We start from the raw sequence: 27,270 nt of genomic DNA, 5'->3' as shown, positions 1-27,270 counted from the left end.
CATGTGATCAAGTTTATATTTTATAATACTCTTATTAATATTAAGTTCATATTCATTTAGATTTCCTTAGTTTGAATTTCACTGTCTTTTATTGTTCCATGTGTATTTTCTTCTATTCATTTGTCTATCTAATTTTGAAACATTGCAAGATGGTTTTGATTTTATTATACAATGTTAATTCTAGGAGTATTGTGCTCCCATATTCTGAGTTGTTTGTTTTTGTTATTTTTTCTCAACTGATTATTTGATCAAACTCTTTAAAGCATTTCCCTGGCAAATTGGTTGCCATGGCAAGTGTAAATTGATTCTAGAAGTATTATTTTTGATAAGCATATTCCAAAAAAAAAAAAAAAAAAAAAGAAGGGAACATTTGTAAAAGTTTTCTTTTTTCAAAAAAGAAGTTTTCTTTGAGATTGTGTTGTGATTTAACTTATATTTAAATGTTATGATTTTTCAAAAAAGTGATTGTATACTAAGTAAAAAAAAGGGGGTATTATTTAAAATTGTTGCATAAATATATATTGTGTCAAGTCAAGATGTGTCAAGTCAAGATGTATTCACATTTTTTGCAATCATTTATTATCCTCAATTTTTAAATCCATATGAGACTTGGATTATGGGAACTTATCATTTAAGACACTAATTGCCTTTATTCTGAGTTATCAGATGCCAGTCGGCCAAGATGCCATCCAATCACAAGAGGAATACATGCAAGAGCAGACACTGAACTGTCACATGAGGGGAGACATGCATGAAGTCAAGGTATGGCCGAGGGAACGGCTTTTGACTAATGTTGAGGTTGGATTCTCTTGGTTTAATATTTTATTTTATTTTTCCCCACAATATTGTACAGATGGCTGGAAATATTGATCCCACCCATCTCACTTCTACACCTGGCTTCTATGCTCCCTCCTATATGCCTGATGCCATGGACATCTCAATCCCATGCATCTGATTAAGTCTGACTCAGTTTCCTCCAATATGTTCGGTGGCATGGACATATATTCCATCCACCTATTTTAAGCCTGGCATACTGCATGGACAGTACATATTGCTCAAGTGTGGGAATGCTCATATCCCATCATTTCTCTGTTCTTTTATGGTAACCCCCATAATTATCTCAGGTGTCATGATAAATAACAGTGTTGATTTTGGCCTTGACACCTGTTACCAATTATATTAGATTTTCTAATTTCTCATAATGGCATGAGGATAATTAGGCAGATGATGCAAAAAGTGATGAAACAAAGATAAAAATTATTTTTAAAAATTAATATCGCAGCAATTGTCTTCTCAATTACTCTCCATAAGGGGGGACTATAATAATAATATAATTTTAAAGAATGGTTCAATTTTTGTTTTATTGTATGTTTCACATGTTAACAACTAAGATTCTGTATTCCCTTAGACATGTTTTTGAGAACTTTCATTGTTTGATTTGATTATTGACAAAGCTATTTTAAAGTTGTGTTAAGCTCAATTTTGTAGGAAATTTCCTGGCTGATTACCAGTATCCACACATCAACCCCTGAAAAGACTTCCATTCCACGACTACACCTAGAGGACATCTGAGAAAAGACTTTCAGAGACTTTAAATGAACAGTTTTTTGTTTTTTTTTTTCTCTTTTCTTTTTCTGTTATAATATACACCATCTGTAATATGTATTTTCTGCAGAGGCCCTACCTTTGCAAGACCAATGTCAAAGCGTCGGTTCATGAGGACAAAAAATCGCCCCTCTGGACAAAACTTTCCTCTCTTCCTTTTCTATATTGTTGTTCACATATTATTAGTTAGCAATAGTTATTATATTGTTTTTACTGTTCCGTCAAGGAAACATTTTGTTTCTTGAGGAACAACAGGGGGGACTGTAACGATTGGAATGATGCCACCTGCTGGATACTTATTGTAGAAGAGTTCTGCCCATGAAGCGAAGGTCTTTGAGGGCAAGACCAGGAGCCTTTTCTTTGGCGGGAGGAAGTGACGCGGACTAGTGGGAGGAGGAAGGAAGAGACTGGCGCTGACTCTGGGGCTCTTTCCTGAGGACGCTGGCGGAGAAGGGAGCTAAAAATGTGCTCTCCCTTTAATAGATAGAAATCTAGGCCTTTCTCTCTCTCTTTACCAAATTCTTATTCTCCTTAATAAATGCTTAAAAGTCTAACTCTTGCTGAAGCTTATAATTTATTGGCGACCACTCATTAGATATTTTAGACAGTTTAGCTAGAATTTTAACCCTTAACAACCTGAACTGAATGGCAAATTTGACTTTCAAATACAAGACCCCAGAGAACCATAAAAAAAATTTGGAGCTGGGGAACAAACCTGGGGTCATACAGTGGGCGACTGTCTTGTGTCTGAGGCCAGGTTTTGGCTGGGATCTCCCTGGGTCCAGGGGTGATGATTTGTCCACTGTGTCGCTTAGCTAGATGATAACATCCTTAGGGTTAAATTGAGGGGTGAAGGGAATGCACTGGGGGAGGGGGAAGGGCAGAAGTGAAATCCTACATGAAAGTAACAGGAAAAGGCTTATGGAGTGGGGGAAGAGATGGGAGAGGAGTAGGGCAGTAAATGAATTTTACACTCATCAGAAAAAAGGCTCAAAGATCTGAAACTCATCAGAGCTGCTTCAAGGAGGGACTAATAGACACACTCAATTGGGTGGAGTAATGTCTATAACCCTGCAGGAAAATAGGAGGTGATGGGGATAGAGAGGGGCAAAAGAAGAAAGGGCAGAGTGGGGGAGGGGACAGATAGAAGCAAATCCCTTTTGAAGAGTGATAGGATGAAAGAAGATGGATAATACAATAAATATCATGGGGAAGGGAATAGGATGGAAGGGAAATAGTTAACAATAGTAATCATGAAAAAGAGAAAAGGGGAGAAAATTATACAAAAAAATATAGCAACTCTTGGTGGAGGCTAAGAATTGAGAATCAAGGGAATGTCCATCAATTGAGGAATGATGGAAAAAGCGGTGGTACATGATTGTAGTGGAATGGTCTTGTGCTACAGGAAATGACAAACAGGATGATCCCCAAAAAACCTTGAAAGACTAATGAATGTATGGTGAAGTGGGCAGAGCTGAGAGGACATTGTGTAGTGACAGCAGTACTGTTCAATGAGTAATTGTGAATGACTTAGCTACTCCCAGCAGTACAATGATCCAGGACAATCCCAAGGAACTAATGAGGAAGCATACTATGCACTGCTATAGAAAGAACTGATAAAAAGAACAATTGTGGATTGTACAGATATAACCTGATTGTGATCTTGTGGAGGGGGGAGGAAAGGAAGGGAGAAAAATTTGGAACTCTAAATCTTATGAAAATGAATGTTGAAAACTACCCTTACATGTAAATGGAAAATAAATGTTTGTTGAGAAAACCAAAAAAAAAAAAAAAAAGACAAAATAAAAAGCAGGCTCTGTCTTCAGAAAGCTTACCATCAACCTCCCGCCTCAGTTCTCCTATAGCAATTTGGTCAGTAACTCTCATGTAGTTACCATGTGATATTCTTTAACCTCATCTGAGGGGGCAGCTAAGTGGCACAGTGGATAAAGCACTGGCCCTGGATTCAGAAGGACCTGAGTTCAAATCTGCCCTCAGATACTTGACACTTACTAGCTGTATGACTCTGGGCAAGTCACTTAACCCTCACTGCCCCGCCCCCCCAATCAACCTTATCTGAATTAGTGTTACCCTGCCCCCCACTCTTATCCCCATCAGAAAATAAGCTCCATGAAAGAAGGGACTATCTAAAATCTATCTCAGATCATCCTCTCCTGCACATACCAGACACTGAGATATTAAATGAGAGAAATAGACAGCGACTGATGTCTTTTAAGAAGGAATTGGGGGAGTGGGGGTGGGGGGGCAACAGGTAGGTGGCACAGTGGATAAAGCACTGGCCCTGGAGTCAGGAGTACCTGAGTTCAAATCCGGCCTCAGACACTTAACACTTACTAGCTGTGTGACCCTGGGCAAGTCGCTTAACCCCAATTGCCTCACCCAAAAAAAAAAGGGGGGGCGGGGGAAGAAGAAGAAGAAGAAGAAGGAATGGAGATGGCACCTAGATCAGACTCTCAACCTGCAGCTCTGCCTGGAACTAGATGCCCTCCCAGGTTAAGTTCATCAACTCTAATCTCAACACCACTGGATGGCTGGAGGGTGGAGTACCAAGCTCCTCCAAAAGCCTTCCTTTAGAGGGGGTAGAAATTGAACTCCAGCTCACTCTACTCTGCATCCACTGCTCTGTCTGATTTCACAGAACTCCACAAAACAGGGTATCCCAGCACCATGTACCTCATTGGTGTATCCTCTCCTCCCTCTAATTTCCAGCTTCCTTTTGTGTGCTATCTTCCCCCATTAAATTGTAAGATCCTTGAGGGCAAGGTCTGTCTTTCTTTTTCTTGTTTATATCTGCAGCATTTAGCATAGTACCTGAACATAGAGTAGGCAGGGGTTAAGTTAGAATCAGACCTGCTCTGTTTGGCCACAGAGGGTAGAACTAAGAGTAATGGATAGAAGTTGGCAAGGAGGCAGATTTAGAGTTCATACTTAGAATTATATCCAAAGTGTAAAGGGTGGAAATTGAGAGGCTGCTCATCAATTGGGGAACGGCCAAGCAAGTTGTGGTATATGATTGTGATGGAGTACTATTGTGCTCTAAGAAATGAGTAGGATGCTTTCTGAAAAACCAGGGAAGACTTACATGAACTGATACAAAGTGAAATCAGCAGAACACTATACACAGTGATAGAAGCAACATAATGATGACCAACTATGAATGGCTTACCTATTGTCAACAACACGGTGATCTAAAACAGGGCTTCTTAAAATTTTCCCACTCACAACCTCTTTATGCCCAAGAAATTTTTACTTGACCCCAGGTATAAAGGCATATAAAATAGGTATACATAGCCTTTCACTATTGCCAAATTTTTCGTGACCCCCACACTCAGTTACACGACCCCATATGGAGTCATGACCCAGTTTTAGAAACTTGGATCTAAAACAAAGGACTCATGATGAAAAACACAATACACCTCCAGAGTTCAAAAAACTGATGGAGTCTGAATGCAGATCAAAGCACTTTCTAAACTTTATTTTTCTTGGGGGATTTTTTGCCCTGTGTTTTCTAATATGACATATGGAAATATGCTTTGCCTAACTACTTATGTATAACCTATATCAAATTACTTGCCTTCTCAAAGAGTGGAGAGAGGAATGAGGTAACTTGGAACTAAAAATTTTTAAAAACAAATGTTAAAAACTTTTTACATGTAATTGGAAAAATGAAATATTTGTAAGAAAAAAGATACACCTATAGATGATAGATTACTCTATTTGGGGAGATGACCATTTAGGTGTGCTCTAAAGTCAGTTTGGGGAGAGACAGACTGGACATGATGACTAAGGTCCCTACTGATTCTAATTACACGGTCACAGCTTTAGCAAGTATGGAAGAACATTCTAATAACCTAGAGACTAACCAATCAATAAGCATTTCAGTACCTAGTATGAGCTGTCTAGGCACTAAGGCAGAGCTATTTCTAATTCTAACAATGCAAATAAATTCAAAAACAGATATACATGGTTAAAAAAGAAAAGTTTCGGGCTGCTAGGTGGTACAGTGGATAGAGCACCGGCCCTGGAGTCAGGAGGACCTGAGTTCAAATCCAGCCTCAGACACTTAACACTTACTAGCTGTGTGACCCTAGGCAAGTCACTTAACCCCCTTTTGTCTCACCAAGGGAAAAAAAAAAGTAGTTTATCAGTAGAAGACAGTAGGAAAAGATGGATCAGAAACAACTGAACCCAACAACCCAGTGCATGAGAAGCCCCCAAGAATATAAATTACTTGAGGAAGAACTGTCTACTTGATAGGAACTTCTGGGAAAACTGTAAAGGCAGCTTAACAGAAAGTAAGTTTAGATGGATATGTTATATCACATACCACAGTAAGGTCAAAATAATGTAACCTGAATATTAAATGTCACACCATTAAAAAATTTTAAATTTTGAGAACAATCATATCATAACCATTTCTGTTAGGGACAGGAGGATGAGTTATTAACTAACAAGATAAATGCAATCATTTAAGAAAAAAATCATATCAATTAGAGGTAATCTAAAAGCTTTTGTATCAACAAAAATCAATATAACTAAGATAGCAGGAAAGTAGTTAATGGGGAGAGGGGAGTGATGAAAAGAATTGATCATAAAACATTGTTCCAAAGAACTACCTTATACCCAGCAAATTATCAAAAACTTCCAAAAATAGAAATAATCAATACTGGAGGAGCTACAGAAAAGTATGGAATGCTAGTTGATTAGCAGTGAAGCTGAGAATTGGTCCAATGAATATTAATAAGAAACTGGAATTACGAATGAATGAAAATATATTTTATGAAGCACTTTCAATTCATCAAGGACTGTGCTAAGTAATGTGGATAAAAGATGAGGGATTTTTAGAAAAAAGTATTAATAGTTCCTACCCTCAAAATCCTTTCATTTGCATAGAGGGTGACTATCTAAATGGGAGCTGGTAGCAAGGAAGTATATTTGATTTAAAAGAATATAGTGATAGAGAGTGCAACCACAGGGATGTAGACTGATATATTCTTTCCAGTAGTAATGGCAACAGTGATCTGATTACGGCTCTAGAATTGGAAAGAGGGTATGGAAAAGCACACTGGTCAGGGAAGGAATGAATTGATCAGAGTGGTTGATCACCAAGCTTAACATAAGTAATTCCCAGGTTAGGAAACTCTAAAAATGCATATTGGCACTTGATCTGCAACCTAGTTGTCTACCTCACCGAGTAAGTATAATAAGTAACTTGGCAAAAAAAAAGTAACTTGGCCAGGGTCAAACACCTACTATGGGTCAGTCAAAGGCAGGGCCTGAACTCACATCTTTCTGGCTTCGGCTCTCCGTATCTACTGGGCTATGATAGGCTAAGAAGGGACTAAAATGTCCAAGACCCTTTATCTTAGACATGCTACTGATAGGCATGGGGTTAAAGATAGAAAGGACCCAGATATACCAAAAATATTTCTAGCAGTACTTTTTGTACTACAAAAAGCAGGAATAAAGTAAATGATCATCAATTAAGCTAAATAAATCGTGGTCCACGAATGTAACAGAATATTACTACACAGTTGGAAAATGGTAACTGTAAAGAATTACAGGGAGGCATGAGATTATATATCTAGTTTTATAGATATATCTATACACGCACAACTATATATGTACACATACACACACACACACACACACACACACATTTTGTGTGTGGAGAGATAGTGAGAGGGCAAAAGGCAGGGAGAGGAAGCCAGTGAGAAGGAGGAAGGTAGGGCAGAGTAGGAAGGAAGGAGGAAAGAAGGGGGAGACGGGCACACACACAAACACTTCCAAATACACAGTGTCAAAGTGAGCAGAACCAGGAAAACAATAGGCAAAATTACTACAACAAAAATGGAAACTGAGCATTGTGTCATCGTCATCATCATCAAGCCTGGCGCAGGAGAATGAGAAAGCAACGCCCCCCCCCCTTCCTTCTGCAGAGGTGGGGGACTATGAAGGCAGAACTGCATATACTGTCAGACCTGATGGATGCGTGGGCTGGCTTCTTTTTTTACTCTTTTTTATAAGCGCTTGCTCTCATGGTGGGGAGGAGTGACAGACTGGAAAATGAAGGCAATATAACACCAATATCAATAAAAAGTTTTTAAGAGGTGTACAAAATGAAAGTTGGCCTTCCTACTGAAAGAGAAAGCAAAAAGGCTGGCAGAAAACCTTTGGATTCTCCAGCTTCTCGAGGACAATGAGATTAAAGAACAGATCCACAGCCAAGAGTGGTCACTGCTCGCCACATACCCCTAAGAGGTCCAGGACAAAAAAATCAAGTTCCCATTTAGGCCAGGATCTTTACCGCAGCCTCTTGGTTTGGAAAGATTCTGGTCTCCCTATTAGGGAATGACTAAACAAGCTGCTGCACAAGAATACAAAAGAACATTATTTCATTGTTAAGAAATGATAAATAATTTTTTTGTAAAAAGAAACAATGAATAAGAAATTAAAGAAGCAAAGAATTACTTGCTACTATTTTGCCCTTGGTCAAACAGAAGCTCCTTATGGGCAGGGAATGGTTTTGTTTTGTCCTTTATCACAGGGACTTAGGGCGGTGCCTGGAAATTAGTAGGTGTCCACTAACAGCTGGCTGAATTGATAAATTTAGAAAGCTCAGTCAGAAGACTTTTTTTTTTTGGTGGGGGAGGTGAGGCAATTGTGTTTAAGTGACTTGCCTAGGGTCACACAGCTAGTAATTGTTAAGTGTCTGAGGCTGGATTTGAACTCAAGTCCTCCTGAATCCAGGACTGGTGCTCTATCCACTGAGACACCTAGCTGCCCCTCAGTCAGAAGACTTTTAAGGCAAAAGCACATTCATGGTCAAAGCCCTTGGTAAGAGGTGGTACCCTTAGAGGATGATTGAGTGGGAATAGTAATAATTATCGTTATTACTATTATAACACTTATATAGTGCTTTAATATTTCTAAACCCCTTCCTTGACATACTGGGTCTTATTTGTTCTTCGCAATAACACTGTAAGGTCGGTGCCTGATTACTTTCATTTTCATGAGGGAAACTGAGGCACATAAGTGTTAAGTGACTTGCCCAGGGTTACATAGTTACTACCCAGATGTAGGTGTGTCTAAAATAGTAGAAGTCAAACTAGATGTACTGAATATACTGCATGGATGCCCTCTACATTTAAAGATGAGAGGCTGCCCAATTTTTCTTGTGGGGGCAAATATGAGCTTATAATAGGTGTTTAATAAGTAAATACGGTTTAGATTTTTAAAAGCCTGGAAAAGACCCACATATGCAAAAATATTTATAGCTGCTCTTTTTGTGGTGGCAAAGAATTGGAAATTATGGGGAGAGCCAAAGCCAGAAAGATGTGAGTTCAAGCCCTGCCTTTGACTGACCCATAGTAGGTGTTTGACCCTGGCCAGACTAAAATACTAAAGAAAATGATATCCAATAAAGTACTGCAACTCATTTCAAAATAATTTTCATGCTGACCAAGTAGGGTTTCTATAAGGAATTCAAGAGAAACAATATCAACAAGAAAAAATAGCATGACCGTCTCACCAGATGCGACCTAGTCTTCAATAAAATACAACTTCCATTCATGATTAAAAAACCAAGGGGGCAGCTAGCACTGGCCCTGGATTCAGGAGTACCTGGGTTCAAATCCGGCCTTAGACACTTGACACTTATTAGCTGTGTGACCTTGGGCAAGTCACAACCCCCACTGTCCCACCAAAAAAAAAACAAAAAACAAAAACAAAAACAACAACAACAACAACAAACAAAACACTAATGTAACCCTTTGTCAGAGCCTTTCCTCTAAAACAATAGGTCAGGTTCGTACCGTGGGGATTTTCTTAATACTTAATAACCTCTGTAGCTTATTTTATCTCCATCCAGATAACTCTGGGAACTTCTGAACATGGTTTATGTTTAGGCTACTCAATTACACATCTGGTAGCAGACCAAAGCTACCAAAAAGCCTGGAAGCACAGGGCAGGGCAGAATAAAATTGTAAAGAACAAAAAATCACCAGAGTCCCCATTCCCAGTTAGGACCATCTAGTGAGATTACAGGATCATAGTTGGAGATCTCAGAGACCATCAAGTCTGTCCAATCCTCTCATTTTTCGGATAAGGAAAATGAAACCCACAGAATTTAAGCAATATGCCCTATGGCTAGGCTGGTTCTAAGAGTTAGGATGGGCAGTTAGGTGGCATAATGGAGAGTGTGCCCAGGGGAGAGACAAGACTCCCGAGTTCAAATCCAGCCTCAGACATTAACCGTGTGACTCCAAGGAAGTCACTTAACCCTATTTCCCTCAGTTTCTTCATCTGTAAAATGACCTGGAGAAGGAAATGGCAAAACTATTCCAGTGTTTTTGCCAAGAAAACCCCAAATGGGGTCACAAAAGAGTCAGACACAACTGAAAACAACTCAACAACAACAGTGAGGGGCAAAAGTTGAACCAGGTCGGTTGACTCCAGAGTCAAAAGTACTTCTTCCATTGTATGATGTTGCTTCTTGAAACCTTAAGTAAAAATTAAAAGCCTATTTAAAAGGCAAAAAAAAAATTCCCCTTTCATGACTGAAAATTGTCAGTTGTAATGACTAGGGGAAAATATGAAAGAAGTTTCTAATGTCCTTCCCCAATAGGCAGAGAGAAACTCACCACGGGTCTCATTTCAACTGAGGAACCCAGAGAACAACTTATGCTGGCAACAGAAGAGTTGGTGAAAATGTGCCCACACTATCAGGATCAATATTTCAATGATCCATTCAAGCTCTAATCAACTCTACACTGTGATATGACAAACAAGAAACAATGTGATCTTAAACAACAGAGAGAGAGGCAGAGTCCATAAACAAATAAGAGATGGGCCTATTTCACACCTACCTCTTCAATTGTGGAAACCACAGTTGAGGAAAGACAAAGATAAGATGGAGACTGTCTAGAAGAAGGCAACCAGCAAGGAGAGTAAGGGCTTCAAGATCATATCAAGTGAAAAATCAATTAAATGAACTGGAAATGTTTCACCTTAATAAGGAAAGACTATCTGCCAAGTAAACCCAATGAACACAATTACAAAACACTTTTCACACAACTAAAATCAGATCTTAAACAAATGGAAAAGTATCAATTGATCATGGGTAGACAGAGCTAATATAATAAATGACAATTCTACCTAAATTAATTTACTTGTTCAGTGCCATACCGATCAGACCCCCAAAAATTTATTTCATAAAGCTAGAAAAAAATAATAATAAACTTCATCTGGAAGAACAAAAAGTCAAGAATATCAAGGGAATTTATGAAAAAAAATGTAAAGGCAGGTGGCCTAGTTGTACAAGATCTAAAACTCTTATTATAAATTGGCAACCATCAAAACTATTTGGTATTGGGGTAGCTAGGTGGTGCGGTGGATAGAGCACCGGCCCTGGAGTCAGGAGGACCTGAGTTCAAATCTGACCTCAGACACTTAATACTTACTAACTGTGTGACCCTGGGCAAGTCACTTAACCCCAACTGCCTCACTTAAAAAAAACCTATTTGGTATTGGTTAAGAAATGGTAGATCAGTGGACTAGGTTAGGCACACAGAACACAGAAGTAAATGAATATAGCAATCTCCTGTTTGATAAACCCAAAGACTCCAGCTTCTGGGATAAGAACTCACTATATGACAAAAACTGTTGGGAAAACTGGAAAACTGGCAAAAAGTAGGCATAGACCAACATTTTACACCATATACCAAAGTAAAATCCAAATGGGTACCTGATCTAGACATAAAGGGTGATACAAGAGGCAGACTAGAAAAGGAAGAAATAGTTTACTTGTCAGATCTATGGAGAAAGGAAGAATTTATGACCAAAAATGAGATAGAGAACATTATGAAATACAAAATGGATCATTTTGATTACATTAAATTTTAAAAGTTTTGCACAAACAAAACCAATGCAACCAAGATTAGAAGGAAAGCAGAAAGCTGGGAAACAAATTTTACAGCCAGCATTTCTGAAGTTGTGGAAAATTGGAACACTAATGCATTGTTAGTGGAGTTGTGAACTGATCCAACAATTCTGGAGAGCGATTTGGAACCATGCCCAAAGGGCTTTAAAACTGTGACTCAGAAATACCACTACTAGGTCTGTATCCCAAAGAGATCATAAAAAAAGGGGAAAAGACCCACATATGCAAAAATATTTATAGCTGCTCTTTTTGTGGTGGCAAAGAATTGGAAATTATGGGGATGCCCATCAATTGGGGAATAGCTAAACAATCTGTGGTATATGAATGTAATGGAATACTATTGTGTTGTAAGAAACGAACAGGCAGATTTCAGAAAAACCTGGAAAGACTTACATTAACTGATGCTGAGTGAAATGAGCAGAAGCAAGAGAACACTGTACAAAATAACAGCAACAGGGGGCAGATAGGTGGAGCAGTGGATAAAGCACCGGCCCTGGATTCAGGAGTACCTGAGTTCAAATCCGGCCTCAGACACTTGACACTAACCTGTGTGACCCTGAGAAAATCACTTAACCCCCACTGCCCCGAAAAAAAACAAACAAACAAACAAAAACAAAAACAAAAAACACAGCAACATTGTATGATGACCAACTTAGCTCTTCTCAGCAATACGATGATTCAAGACAAGGCCAAAAGCCTCATGATGGAAAATGCTCTCCACATCCAGAGGAAGAACTATGGAGTTTGAATGAAGACTGAAGAATACTATTTTCACTTTTGTTTTTTGTTGTTGTTTCTTCTTTCTTGTGGTTTTTTTTTCTTTTGTTCTGATTCTTTTCTTACAACATGACTAATATAGAAATATGTATAACATGACTGTGTGTATGTGTATGTATACACACACACACACACACACACACACACACACACATAACCTATACCTGATTGCTTGCCATCTTGGGGAGAGGGGAGGGAAGAGAGGGAGAAAAACTTGAAATTCAAAATCTTACAAAAATGAATGTTGAAAACAATCTTTACGTGTAATTGGAAAATAAGATAAAATACTACCATAAAAAAAAAAAAAAAGAATTTGAATGCAAGTCTCCTGACACTAGAACCTCTTTCCACTATAAAACACTGTTGCATTTGTGTAAATCTGATGTGGTCTCCAGATCAAGATGGCTATGCGGGTACCTATTGTAGCATCAAGATAATGGCTCCAAAGTCTTCGAAAATGGTATTACAATTCCTCGGGATTCAACAAACTTGGTTTAATGCATAATGACACACTTTATGAAGATGAAGATGTTAAAGAGGTCATAAGGAGGCTTCCAGAGAATCTATATAATGAGCGAATGTTTTGTATCAAGAGAGCTCTGGACCTGTCCATGAGACAGCAGATCTTGCCTAAAAACCAGTGGACGAAATATGAAGAAGAGGGTAAATTATACCTTCAACCACATCTGAAGGAGGTTATACGAGAAAGAAAAGAGAAAGAAGAATGGAATAAGAAGTAATAATGTCAAAGGAATCTATCAATACTCATCAGTCCTCAAAATATTTTTTAATAAGTATGGTTGTGCAAGGCATGAGGTTAGCTAACCATTTGTAACTGTGTGCTACAAATTTATTTAATTCAAATAAATGACTATCATAGGAACATGTGAACTACAAAACTTTGCATCACAATATCCTGAAACGCACTGCATTTACATTAAATCAATGTTATATTAAAAAAAAAATCTGATGTGAGTTTTGATAGGTTAACTCCTAGATATTTGCTGCATTTTAACATTTACTTTCAATGAAATTTCTCATGATCATTTCTTCCTTGTTCCTGTTAGCATCGTAAAGAAATGCTGATAACAATTTTGGATTTTTTTGCATTTGCTACCCTGTTTTACTTTTACATGCTTTATCTTTACACGTCATTGGGGAAAAAAAAACTCTTTAAAAAAGAAGGAAAGACTTGCGGGGGGTGGGGGACGGACGGGACGACATGATAGAGGTCTTCAAGTATCTGAAAGGCTGTCATCTGGAAGAGAGATTAGATTTACTCTATTTGGCCCTGCAGATCCAAACTAAGAACAATAGGTGGAAGTCCCAAAGAAACAGATTTAGGCTTGATATAAGGAAAGACTTCCTATAACAATAAAAGCTATCCCAAAGTGGGATGGGTAAAAGGTATGCAAGCAAACATGAGAACAAATTCTTGTCTAAGTTTCTGCAGCCAGAGTATTTATACAAGTGACAACAACAAAAATATTAATGATCTGCTTTGAGCAAAGCACCTTAGTCTCATTTCCTTATTGGTAAAATGAAAAACCTGGTCTTGATGGGCTCTAACGTCCCCTATTACACTAAGAGTAATAAAGAAAGGATTAAATAATCAGAAAAAAAACTCAATAGTGACAGAGGGAAATTCAAGGCTATGTATCAAACCAGTAAAAACTGCAATTAGTTTACAAATTTCAATAAAAAGGTTTCTTTATGGAATGGATAAAATAAAGGGTTTTGTTTTGGTTGTTTTTGTTTGTTTTTTTTGCAGGGGAGGGGGCAAATGAGGGTTAAGTGACTTGGCCAGGGTCACACAGCTAGTAAGTGTCAAGTGTCTGAGGCTGGATTTGAACTCAAGTCCTCCTGAATCCAGGGCCGGTGCTTTATCCACTGCACCACCTAGCAGCCCCCTTGGTTTATTTTTTGCTAAGAAAAATAAGAAGGAAAAAATATCAAGAGTTTCTTTTCTTTTCTTTTTTAAGCAGAAGGTGAGAGCCTGAAGACCTGGGTTCAAATACCAGATGTGTTGCTCCTCAACCTCAAAGAAGTCATTTCATCTCTATAGGACCAGATTCCCTCTTTTGTAAAAACGAAGGGGCTGCACTAGATAATCTCTTAGACTGCTTCCATCTGTAAATCCTGTGATCCTCATTACATGTACAAGGATTAGCTGTTCACATGAGGTATGACTTGCCCTCCCAGACTTTGGAACAATAATGACAAAGAAGTTATCACAATTATATAGAACAAAATTACACAGAACTGAGAAAAACCAGAAAAACCAACTACAATGATCAGAAGCATATGTGTATTGCATATATATAAATGATAATTCTTTGATTAACGTGGCAAGTAAAAACTAGGAAAATAATTTTTAAACGTCACCAGGAAAGCTAGAAAGCAATGTAAGAAAAAATAGATCATTTCCAAACACTTACCACAATAAGTTCCAGCCAGAAATTTCAGAAAAACCCGAAGGGGCAACTAGGTGGCGCAGTGGATAGAGCACCAGCCCTGGATTCAGGAGGACCTGAGTTCAAATCCAGCCTCAGACACTTGACACTTACTAGCTGTGTGACCCTGGGCAAGTCACTTAACCCCAATTGCCTCACTTAAAAAAAAGAAAGAAAGAAAAAGAAAAAACCCAGAAACACTTAAGTGGACTGATAATGAGTGAAGTGAGCAGAACCAGGGGAACATTGTACACAGAAGCAGCAACACTGTGTGATGATCAATTGTCATGGACTGTGCTTTTCTCAGCTATACAATGATGCAAGATAACTCCAAAGGACTCTTGATGGGAAATGCTCTCCACATCCATTAAAAGAACTGTGGAATCTGAAAGCAGTTTGAACCATACTAGTTTTACTTTTTGTTTTGGGTTTTTTTCCTTTCTTGAGGTTTTTTCCTTTTTTTTCTGACTCTTCTTTCACAACATGACTAATGTGGAAATAAGTTTAAAGTGATTGTACATATATAACCTATATCAGATTGCTTGCTGTCTTAGGGGGGGTGGGGGAGGCAAGGGAGGGAGGGAGAAATTTTGGAACTAAAAATCTTATAAAAACGAATGTTGGGAGCAGCTAGGTGGCACAGTGGATAGAGCACTGGCCCTGGAGTCAGGAGTCCCTGAGTTCAAACCCAGCCTTCAGACATTTGACACTTACTAGCTGTGTGACCCTGGGCAAGTCACTTAACCCCAACTGCTTCACTAAAACAAACAAACAAACAAACAACAAAAAAAAAAAACCAACCCAAACAAACAAAAAAAACGAATGTTGAAAATTATTTTTTTACATGTAAAAAGTTCAAATCTGACCTCAGACACTTAACACTTACCAGCTGTGTGACCCTGGGCAAGTCACTTAATCCCCATTGCCCCCACCCAAACAACAACAACAAAAAACACAGGGCAGCTAGGTGGCACAGTAGATAAAGCACCAGCCCTGGATTCAGGAGGACCTGAGTTCAAATCCAGCCTCAGACACTTGACACTTACTAGCCCTGTGACCCTGGGCAAGTCACTTAATCCCCATCCCCCCGCCCAAACAACAACAATAACAACAACAAAAAAAAAACACAGGGCAGCTAGGTGGCAGAGTAGATAAAGTACCAGCCCTGGATTCAGGAGGACCTGAGTTCAAATCTGGCCTCAGACACTTGAGACTTACTAGCTGTGTGACCTTGGGCAAGTCACTTAACCCTCATTACCTCACCAAAAACAAAACAAAACAAAACACAAAAAAGACATTTGGGGCAGCTACGTGGCACAGTGGATAAAGTACCAGTCCTGGATTCAGGAAAACCTGAGTTCAAATCCAGCCTCAGACACTTGACACTTACTAGCCGCGTGACCCTGGGCAAGTCACTTAATCCCCATTGCCCGCCCCCCCCCCCAAAACAACAACAACAACAACAAAAAAACCCTACAGGGCAGCTAGGTGGCACAGTAGATAATGCACCAGCCCTGGATTCAGGAGGACCTGAGTTCAAATCTGGCCTCAGACACTTGAGACTTACTAGCTGTGTGACCTTGGGCAAGTCACTTAACCCTCATTACCTCACCAAAAACAAAACAAAACAAAACACAAAAAAGACATTTGGGGCAGCTACGTGGCACAGTGGATAAAGTACCAGTCCTGGATTCAGGAAAACCTGAGTTCAAATCCAGCCTCAGACACTTGACACTTACTAGCCGCGTGACCCTGGGCAAGTCACTTAATCCCCATTGCCCCCCCCCAAACAACAACAACAACAAAAAAAAAACCCCACAGGGCAGCTAGGTGGCACAGTAGATAATGCACCAGCCCTGGATTCAGGAGGACCTGAGTTCAAATCTGGCCTCAGACACTTGAGACTTACTAGCTGTGTGACCTTGGGCAAGTCACTTAACCCTCATTGCCTTGCAAAACAAACAAACAAACAAACAAAACAAAACAAAAAACCAGTGAATTGGTGGGGGCAGCTAGGTGGCGCAGTGGCCCTGGATTCAGGAGGACCTGAGTTCAAATCTGACCTCAGACACTTGACACTTACTAGCTGTGTGACCCCCTGGGTAAGTCACTTAAGCCTCACTGCTCTACCAAAAAAGAAAAAGTAAATTGGTGGAAGACATTTCAGGAATTAGGAATGGGGTGATACAAAGGCATGGAGTTTTGAGGACTCAGCATATTCAAAAGGCAGACTGAGGGGAATTTATATTGTTCTTGTTTGTCCTTCATTCTCAAAGAGAACCATGACATCGGAGTAATGTCATGACTTGTAGTGCATTAGATTTAAGTGAAGGAGGGCTATGCAAGGTCATCAACCTCACTCGCTCCTCCAGAGCCATCTGGGTTCAGTGGGCAAGTAGGGATGGCCTCAGATGTTTAAGGCAATTGGGGTTAAGTGACTTGCCCAGGGTCATCCAGCTAGTAAGTGTCTTAGGTGAGATTTGAATTCAGGTCCTCTTGACTCCAGGGCCAGTGCTCTATGTGAGATTTAAAATTGGATATTAGATCATAAATCTCCCCTCTTTAACCTTTCCCTTAATTTATCTCCCAGACTAGTAAATGGAAGAAACTTCTGGTTTTCTAGTTAGAGCTTTTATTGTATGGTAGTCACGAGGTGATGTTGATTAGAAGGATAGGAAAGTAGAAATACAATACAAATCGTCTTAAGTCTAAGCTTAGTCTATATTCCGTATAAAACTCACCAAAAGCCGAAGGCCACCTTTGGGGAGAGAGAGAGACCGTGTCAAGCGCGTGCTGCTGCTAACCGTGAGCCAGGCCCAGTCGAACTCTCGTCAGCATCAGCCTGTGCAGCGCAGTCAGGAGACCAGCAGAGCAGGAAAAAAAGTCCCCACTTCCGTTCTCTCCTTGCCTTTTAAGCTCGCACCCCAGAAGTCGAGTGCGTAGCAGGCAGTCTGACGTGCGCAGCAGGCGGACTGGCGTGCATAGCTCATGCCATTGGTCTCCTCCCCGAAAGGGTGGTCCTTAAAAACTGGCGTCTTTCAGTTATCCTAACCAACTGTTAAAAAACTTTCATTTTTTCTTACCACATCTATCTACCACTGTGCCACCTAAAGAAGGCTCAGAGATGACTGCACTCAACCCTGACAGAGAGAAGGAGGAATCTTCATATATGACTGTAGAAAGTACAAAAAGCGTGGAATATTTTTAGCTTCTGGCAGGGCCTAGAGCCACAAAAATAATAGCTTTAATACCACAAAGAAACTTACTTTAAAGTAAATATCTATCTTTAATATAGGATACAGAAGATGGATATATGTTAAACTGTTCTCTTTTTGCTTCTTTTCTCGCAACAGATGGCTCACTGGCAAGGAAAGAGAGAGGGAATATACTCAGAAATGAAGGTGATATAAAAATAAAACTAAAATTTTAAAAACACTATCCATTTCTGAATTATACTAGACTCCCCCAGACTTCCAGAAGATACAGTAGACAGGTAGCTAATTTTCCTTCATAAGAGACTGTACCATGGGCTCCAGAATCAGTTGAGAGCCCTTGTTGTCCACAGCAAAATAAAAACCAGTGTTCATTTCAAGAATCTCACATGAGATATACAATAAACACTAAAGATAAACTGTGCCCTGAAAACCTCCCAGCCCACCCCTAACTCAACTTCTCTTCTTCTCTTTATTCTTCAACAAAATATCTTTTGAAAATTACCAGTTCATCTCTGAATGGAAGCATACTTTTTTATTACTTTCTTTATGTTTCTCTCCTTTTTTCTGGTCTGTTTTCTTGTGCAACATAGTTAATATAGAAATATATTCTGCATGACTTCACATAAATGTTATTAAATTGTTTTCCTTCTCAAGGGTGAGTGGGAAGGAGGGAGAGTATTTGGAACTCAAAAAAAAATTTTTAAATAAATGTTTTAAAAATTTACACACAGGGGGGCAGCTAGGTGGCGCAGTGGATAGAGCAATGGCCCTGGATTCATGAGTACCTGAGTTCAAATCCGGCTTCAGACATTTGACACTTACTAGCTGTGTGACCCTGGGCAAGTCACTTAACCCCAATTGCCTCGCCAAAAAAAAAATTAATAATAATAATTTACACACAGTTGGGAAATATAAATATAAAACAAATACAAGATACAATAAAATACAAAATAAATTAAAATGTACTGCAAGAAAATTACCCATTGATTATCATTATTGTTAATTTAAGGCAGGGCCATAAGAGGATGGAATCCTGGACCCTGGGTCAGAAAAACCTGGGTTCAAATCAACCCTCAGACACTACCTTCTCTTGGGCTGAGGCAGCCTACAAATTCTAAGGATGAGGCAATTCTCTAAAGCTTAGTTACTAAATTAATTTATTTCCTGTAATAGCAAAAGGGAGTTCCCATATCATGACATGACACCTATATAGCACTATCAATCTGATAAGTACTTTCACATACTTAGCCCATTTGATCTTTACAGCCATCCTGTGATGTGGTAGCTAGGACAAGAATTTCCCAGATTATCTGAGGCTCACAGATGTTAAGAGATTAGCCCAAGGTAAAAGTGAAAGTGAATAACAAACTGGAGTATCTAATGTATGTTTTCTGACTTCAGAAACTGTTATATAGCTACGACGTCAGGCTATGTCTTAAGTTCATTAAAAACTTTTAAGAATTTTTGGCAGAAATTTTTGGCTCATGAAAATATTTTTGATATTTTTATATTATGTTCAAAACAGACACGCCACATTATTGGCATTTTAGCAACTAATGAAACTTGTGGTATGAAGTTCTACCATATCCAGGAAGTAATCACAAAATTAACATTCCATACATATGCTGAGACAGAAAATAGTCAGGTAAAAACAGCTATCTCCATATAAATGCAAAAAAAAAAATCTATTTTTTCCTTCATTATTTTTTGGAGATAATATGATGGTCTTCCTAGAAAACAGTTAACTAACAATTAACTGAAACAATAACTTTAGCAAAGTTGCGGAATATAAAATAAGTTCACATAAATCATAAGCATTTTTTCGTATTATCAATGAAATGCAGGAGGAAAAATGGAGAATTCCAATAAAAACAGAATTTATAAACCATTTTGGAGACCATTTACCAAATATAACAGAACTACAGGAATATAATTACAAATCACTCTTTACAGAAGTAAAGTATACCTAAATAACTAGAAAAGGATAAGTGGATTATAAGCAGTTAGTAAGAGCCTAGTAAAGGCCAGGTACTGGGCTAAGTGCTTTACAAATATTTCATTCTATCCTCACAACAATGAGGTAGGTGTTAATAATATCACTCCCATTTTATAGTTGGGGAAACCAAGGCAAATAGAGGTTAAGTGACTTTCCCAGGGTCATACAGCTAGTAAGGAAGTATCTAAGGCTGAATTTACATTCAGGTCTTCCTAGCTCTAGGCCCATTTCTTTATCCAAAACATCACCTTGTTGCCTCTGGGAAAATATTAATTGTTCATGGATGAAAAGGGCCAATATCATTTTTTAAAATGACAATAGTGCCTAAATTATTTTACCTGTTTAGTGCATTATCAAACTACCAAAAGTTTATCTTAAAGAGCTAGAAAAAATAATGAAATTATCTATAGAAACAAAAGGCTTATTACTTCTACATATTTGCTACTAACAGGACTGGATCTCAAAAGTACAAAACAGGATCATGAAAACCACTTTGCAGTGGTGGTTAAGAAACAGAGATCAATCAGTGGAAGAGATTAGGTATACAAAATATAGAAGTAAAGGAACAAAGTAGCATGGTATCTGATAAATCCACAAAAACTTTAACTACTAGGAAAGAGACATCACAAAAAATGCTGGGAAAACTGGAAAAGAAATCTGGCAGAAATTAGGTTTAGACTAACACCTCATACCACACACTGTAGTATGTTTCAAATAGATAAAGAAAAGGTCTTAGATATGAGTCACATCAAAAACAAAGAGAAGGAAAGAAATATTTTTCACACTGATAGAGGAAAAGTTAATGACCAAATAAGTGATAGAAAAGATCAAAAAAAGCTAAAATGAGCAATTGTGATTACATAAAATTCAAGTTTTTTAAACAAGCAAAACTAATGTAGTTAAAATTACAAGAGGAAGCAAGTAACAAGGAAAAGATCTTGATTCATCAAGTGTTTTGATTTTTCTTTTTCTTTTAATTTGGGAGGGTTGCCATTTTTTAATTTTAGCTTTTATTTTTTGGCTAGGCAATGGGGGTTAAGTGACTTGGCCAGGGTCACACAGCTAGTAAGTGTCAAGTGTCTGAGGCCGGATTTGAACTCAGGTACTCCTGAATCCAGGGCTGGTGCTTTATCTACTGTGCCACCTAGCCACCCCGAGTTGCCATTTTTTTAAAAAGGTTACTGAAGCATTTTTTTTAAATGTACCTAAGAGAATAGAAGGAAGGCCAGAAGGAAACACAGACAAGCATGACCACTTTGAAAGTTACATGCTAAATTTATATATTTAAAAGGGAAAGCAAAGTCATACATAATAAGAAATTCAGTTTCATCTACAATTCTTCTTTTCCTTTCTACTTCATATATGCAAATGCTCATTTTGCTTAATGAAAAAAAATCACTGTTATCCCCAATTCAACTCTCTGGATTTAACAAATATCTTTCAAAAATTAATGAAAGCAAAAGTTTTTAAAATTTGAGGGAAAATATTTACAAATGTGATAAAAATGTGATACAGACAGTAATCAAAAAACCATTCCCCAAAAAATAAGGAGTCAAAGGATAGGAAAGTTTTCAAAAGAAATATACTGTATCAACAACTACATAAAAAATATTCCATATCACTAAAATGAAAAATACAAATTAAAACACACCTAAGGAGCCATAAAATTAAACAAAGATAATAAAAAAACAGAAATCATCAGTGTTAGAAAGATTGTAGGAAAAAATAATTTATAGCTCCCACTATGTGCCAGGAAACGTCAAGTGGTAAAGACACAAAGGCAAACAACATTCCCTACCTTCAAGGAACTCAGTCTAATGGGACATTATTTAGACAGGCCAGTCACAAAGGAAAGAAGTCCATTGAAGTCCTCTCTGATGTCTCAACAAATTATGGAGGCAACTGAGTTTTTGAAGGGTATGCCAGCTTAAGCGCTCCTAATGTCCTAACATGATTTAAAGTCATCCATGTAGGTCACCCAGCAACAAACTAGATCATTCACCTGCAAACCACCTCAAGCTGTAAGCTTGAGAGAGGTCAACAGTACCAGAAACTCAAAAGGATTAAAGTCTAAAAGGGTTCAAATTTACAACAGTAGAGATATAAAAATGGATGAAACATCAGGGTCTTTAAGCACTGAAGAGGTATGTGAATACCTCAATTTCTTCAACTGTAATAACAGCATATGGTTGTGGTGAGATTAAAATGAGATAATATTCAAAAAGCACATCATGCTGTTGATTTCGGGTAGGTGCTTACAGAACTGTATTGAGAAAAGGCCTTGGTGAGTTCTTTTTGCAAGTAAATTGGAAATCAGTAAGAAAGATAGTATCAGGCAATTTCAAACTAATTTTCTTAAATAAGATAAAAACTATACTTATACGGAATTATGAAGTTCGCATAACATTTCCTCACAACAACCATGTAAATAAATAAGATAATACAAATATCATTGCTCCCACTTTACAAATGAGCAAAGAGATTTCCTTAAGGTTTTGCAATTGTTAAGTATCTGTTAAGTATTTGAGCCAAAATCTGAACCCCAGTCTCTCCTGACTCCAAATTCAGCATTGCTACACATGGAACTTCACTAAAAAAAGTTATTATTAAATTTTTTAATAGTTTTAATATCAAAATTCTAGAATCAATATGGACCTACAAACAAAATGATTGAGCCACATTGGTCTATGACATCATTGCATCACTAAGCTCTTAAATTGGCCATTTCAACAGTGAATGTAGTGATGCCCTATCCAATTTTGATTGGGCCAGTGACAATTCCAATGTGGCACAGCTTTGGTCTTGGTCTTAGTGAAAACAGATATTGGGGTAGAGCTAGTATTTCCATCTGCATATTAGGTAAGTCCAAGGAAAGTGGCTCATTGCTCTCCAGCACAGGATTACCAAAGGGTACCAACCGAAATGATTTAATGCATACTACTGATCATTAAATAAACCCAAGAAATAAAGACAAACTACTTGGTAAACATAAAATGGTCAGTTCTGAATTTCAATGATTCTGTATTCCTCTTATGTAAAATGATGACAGAAGGGACGGTTATTTAATGAGAATTATATAAAATATATATTATTTCATAAAAATTCAAGTAATTTTCATTACTATAGGTATAAAACTAAATAAAGTTTAATGGTTATTTAATAAATGAATTTTTAATGAAAATTATTTTCAAAATGGGCTTCTTACCTTTTCCAGGACTGAGGTTTTGGTCTATAAAAACCTTTAGCTCTCCATTTGCTTCAATTAGGCCGGCCTGTAAAAGAAGATAAAGTGTATGTTCACAATGTACAAAAACTACAAAGTTAAAGGACATGAAATCTTAATAAACCAACACAAATATAAAATTATTAAAATTCAAAATAGTCATTTGATTTTCAAAGTACTTCACTGAATCACTATTTTGCAAAAAAAAATGCAAAAATGGGACAGCTAGGTGGCGCAGTAGATAAAGCACTGGCCCTGGATTCAGGAGGACCACAGTTCAAATCTGGCCTCAGCCACTTGACACTTACTAGCTGTGTGACCCTGGACAAGTCACTTAATCCCAACTGCCTCACCCCCCCCCAAACACACACACACCTCCCAAACAAGAAATAAGACCTGATACTTGCTCTTATTGAGTTTATATATTAGTAAGGCGGTTTGGGTTGTTCAGTCGTTCAGTTATACCTGACTCTGTGACCCCACGGACCATAGCATGTATGGTCCCTTTTGTCCTCCACTACGTTTCAAAGTCTGTCCAAGCCTACGTTCGTTGTTCCCATGACACTCTCTATCCATCTCATCCTCTGCCATCCCCTGCTCATTTTGTCTTCAATCTTTCACAACATCAGGGTCTTTTCCAATGAGTCCTGTTTTCATTATGTGGCCTAAGTATTTAACCTTCCAGTGAATAATCTGAATTAACTTCTGTGATTTCATATCCTTGTTGTCCAAAAGATTCTCAAGTCTTCTCTAACATCACAATTTGGAAGCATCAGTTCTGTGGCGCTCCGTTTTCCTTCTAGTCCAACCCTCACAGCTATAAACTGTTTCTGGAAAAACCATAGTCTTTACTACACAAACCTTTGTCAGCAAGATGATGTCTTTGTTTTTCAGTATGCTGTCCAGATTCGCCATAGTTTTCCTTCCAAGGAGCAAGTGTCTTTTAATTTCATGGCTGCAGTTGCCATCTAAAGGGATCTTTAAGCTCAAGAATATTAAATCTAACACTGCTTCTATTTCTTCTCCCTCTATTTGTCAGGAAGTGATGGGCCTGAATACCATGACCTTAGTTTTGTTTTTATATTAAAGCTGCAAGCCAGCTTCTACATTTTGCAATACTGTACAGGAGGAATCTTAATTCTTCTCCACTTTCTGCCATCAGATTGGCATTGGCACGTCTGAGACTGTTGGTATTTCTGTTGGCAACCTTAATTCTAGCTTTTAATTTGTCCAGCCTAGCATTTCACATAATGTACCATGCTTATGAGTTAAATAAGGTGACAATATATAACCTTGTTATATTCCTTATCCAATCTTAGGAATTCCATCATCTCCACTAGTCTTATTGTAAGTAATGCTTCCTAGGGCTCATTTGACGTCATTCTCTAGGATGTCTGTTTCTAGATCGGTAATCACACCATCCCCTTTATCAGTGATGCCAAAATCTTTCTCATATAATTCTGTGTGTTCTACCACCTCTTCTCACTCTTTTACTTTGGTTAAGTCCCTACCATTTTCATCTTTTACCATGCCCATATTTTTACATGAAACATTTGTTCCCTCACTATCTCTTCATTTTTTGTCTTTGCCATTTTATTGTTTTCTTCTATTTCTCTGCATTGCTCATGTAAGAAAACCTTCTGGGCAGCTAGGTGGTGCAGTGGATAGAGCACTGGCCCTGGAGTGAGAAGTACCTGAGTTCAAATCCGACCTCAGACACTTGAATTGAAAAAGCATTGGATTGGGGTAGCTAGGTGGTGCAGTGGATAAAGCACTAGCCCTGGATTCAGGAGGACCTGAATTCAAATGCAGCATCAGACACTTGACACTTACTAGCTGTGTGACCCTGGGCAAGTCACTTAACCCCAATTGCCTCAATTAAAAAGAAAAAAAAAGAAAAAAAAAACCTTCTTATCTCTCCTGGCTGTTCTCTAGAATTCTGCATTCCCTTTCTCATTTCCCTTCTTCCTCAGCTATTTGTAAAGGCCTCACCAGATAGACATTTTGCTTTCTTGCTCTTTTCTTTGAAATGTTTTTTGTTGCTGCCACTTGTACAATATTGCAAGACATGGTTCTTCAGGTACTCTAGCTACCCTTAAATCTATTCATCACTTCTGCTTCATATTCATAAGAAATGTAGTTTAGGTAATACCAAATTTGAGTCTAAGTTTTGTACTAAGAAGCCACCATCAGCTCCAGATTTTGATTGAACCGATTGCATAGAGCTTCCCCACCTTTGACTGCAAAGAGATAACTTGCTGGTCATAGCCAACACTCTTTTTCAACAACTCAAGACTCTATAGAAGGTCATCACCAGATGTCAATATTGCAACCAGTAGGGGATAAGACTTATGAAAACAAAGAGTATGAATTATAACAGAGATAAAAAGAAGCTGAAATAGAGAAATAATACAAATATAAGTTAAATTAGAGGGATATAAAACAAAGGCTTTGGTGAAAGGAAAGAAAAATTAAGGAAGGTCTCATTAAGGAAGCAGCATTTTTGGGGCTTTAAAGGCTGGGTAGGAATTCAAAATGCAAAAGAGACAGAGAGGTCAGAGTGAGGGCAGATAAAGGGAGACTATCAGAAACAAAATAGACTCTTAAAACAGGGAAAGGGTATCAAAAGAGAAGGAAAAGTGTAATGAAAATAGGATGAAGGGAAATGCATAGTCATAACTGTGAAGAGAACTGAGACAAGTTCATCCCAAAAGATGGAAGAGGATAGAAAACAAAATCCAACAATATGTTATTAGAAAGAAGCACACTTGAAACAGACAGTTAAATAAGGGGCTGGAGCAAATCTATTAAGCTTCAGCTGAAATTTTAAAAGGATAGGGTTGACAATTAAGATCAAAAGAAAAAGCGAAAATAGACCTAATTAAGAAAGATAAACAAAAAACTATATTTTACCAAAAATGAATTAACATCAATACTGAACATGTATGCACCAAATAGCATTATATTCAAATAAAGGAAAAATTAAATAAGTTACAGGAGGAAATAAACAGTAAAATTAACAGTGAGGGATCACAATTTGTTCCTCTTAGACATAGGTAAGTCTAACCATGAAATAAGCAAGAAAGAAGTTAAGGAGATAAATAGAATTTTATTAAAAATAGACTTCTGGAGAATATGAGTGGACACAAAGACTATCCCTATCGCGAAGCCATGCATGGTACCTTCACAAAAACTGATCAAGAATTAGGTAATAAAAATCTCACAAACAAATGCAGAAAAGCAGAAAGATTAAATGCATCCTTTTCTGACCATAATGCAAGAAAAAGCACATTCAACAAAGGACCTTTGAAGCATAAATTAATAGGCAACTAAATAACCTGAAATATGACTGACTCAAAGAACATATTGTAGAAACAATAATTTTGTGAGAAGTAAAACAATGAGACAACATATCAACATTTGTAAGGTGCAGCGAAAGAAGTAGGAGAAAATTTGTATCTCTAAAAGCCTACATTAATAAAAAAGAAAAATATAGATAAATGAATTGAACAAGCAACTAAAAATTTAGAAAATCAGCAAATTCAAAACACTAAATTAGACACCAAAATATAAATTCTAAAAATCAAAGAAGAGATTAGCAAAATGGAAAGTTTTTTAAAAATAAAACTAATAAATAAAACTAGGAGCTAGATTTGGGGGGGGATAAAATAAATGACTGATTTTTAAAAAATAATCAGTATCAAAAATAAAAAAGATGAACTAACAACCACTGAAGATGAAATAAAAGCAATTATTAGTAGCTATTTTGCCCAATTCAATGCAAGTAAAACTGATAAACTTAATGAAATGGATGAATGTTTACAAATGTAAATTGCTCAGAACAAGAAATAGAATATTTAAATAGCCTTATCTTAGAAAAAGAAAATGAAAAAACCATAAATTACTTCCCTGGAGGGTGGGGGGGAAACCTAGGACCAGATAAATGGATACAAAGATGGTCTTGATACCTAAACCAGAAAGAGTAAAAACAGAAAAAGAAAACCATAGGCTAATTTCCCTAATAAATATTGATGGAAAAA

At 37.7% G+C, this 27,270-nt stretch overlaps 1 protein-coding gene and 1 pseudogene across 2 annotated transcripts in view; one reads left to right on the top strand and one right to left on the bottom strand.

Annotated features, from left to right (window-relative positions):
* Positions 1 to 27,270, bottom strand: part of TFDP1 (transcription factor Dp-1) — a 143,426-nt gene that overhangs the window by 55,907 nt on the left and 60,249 nt on the right. For both annotated transcript variants that reach the window (XM_043997069.1, XM_043997070.1), the window contains exon 3: positions 23,213 to 23,279. In XM_043997069.1, the coding sequence (XP_043853004.1) occupies positions 23,213 to 23,279 (67 nt within the window). The remainder of the gene's footprint in view (positions 1 to 23,212; positions 23,280 to 27,270) is intronic.
* LOC122750350 lies at positions 12,745 to 13,083 on the top strand (annotated as a pseudogene).

The sequence above is a fragment of the Dromiciops gliroides genome, chromosome 3 (genome assembly GCF_019393635.1).
Source record: "Dromiciops gliroides isolate mDroGli1 chromosome 3, mDroGli1.pri, whole genome shotgun sequence".
NCBI classification, from domain to species: Eukaryota; Metazoa; Chordata; class Mammalia; order Microbiotheria; family Microbiotheriidae; genus Dromiciops; species Dromiciops gliroides.
Note: the sequence above shows the minus strand (reverse complement) of the source record. Positions and strands in the feature narration are given on the sequence as shown.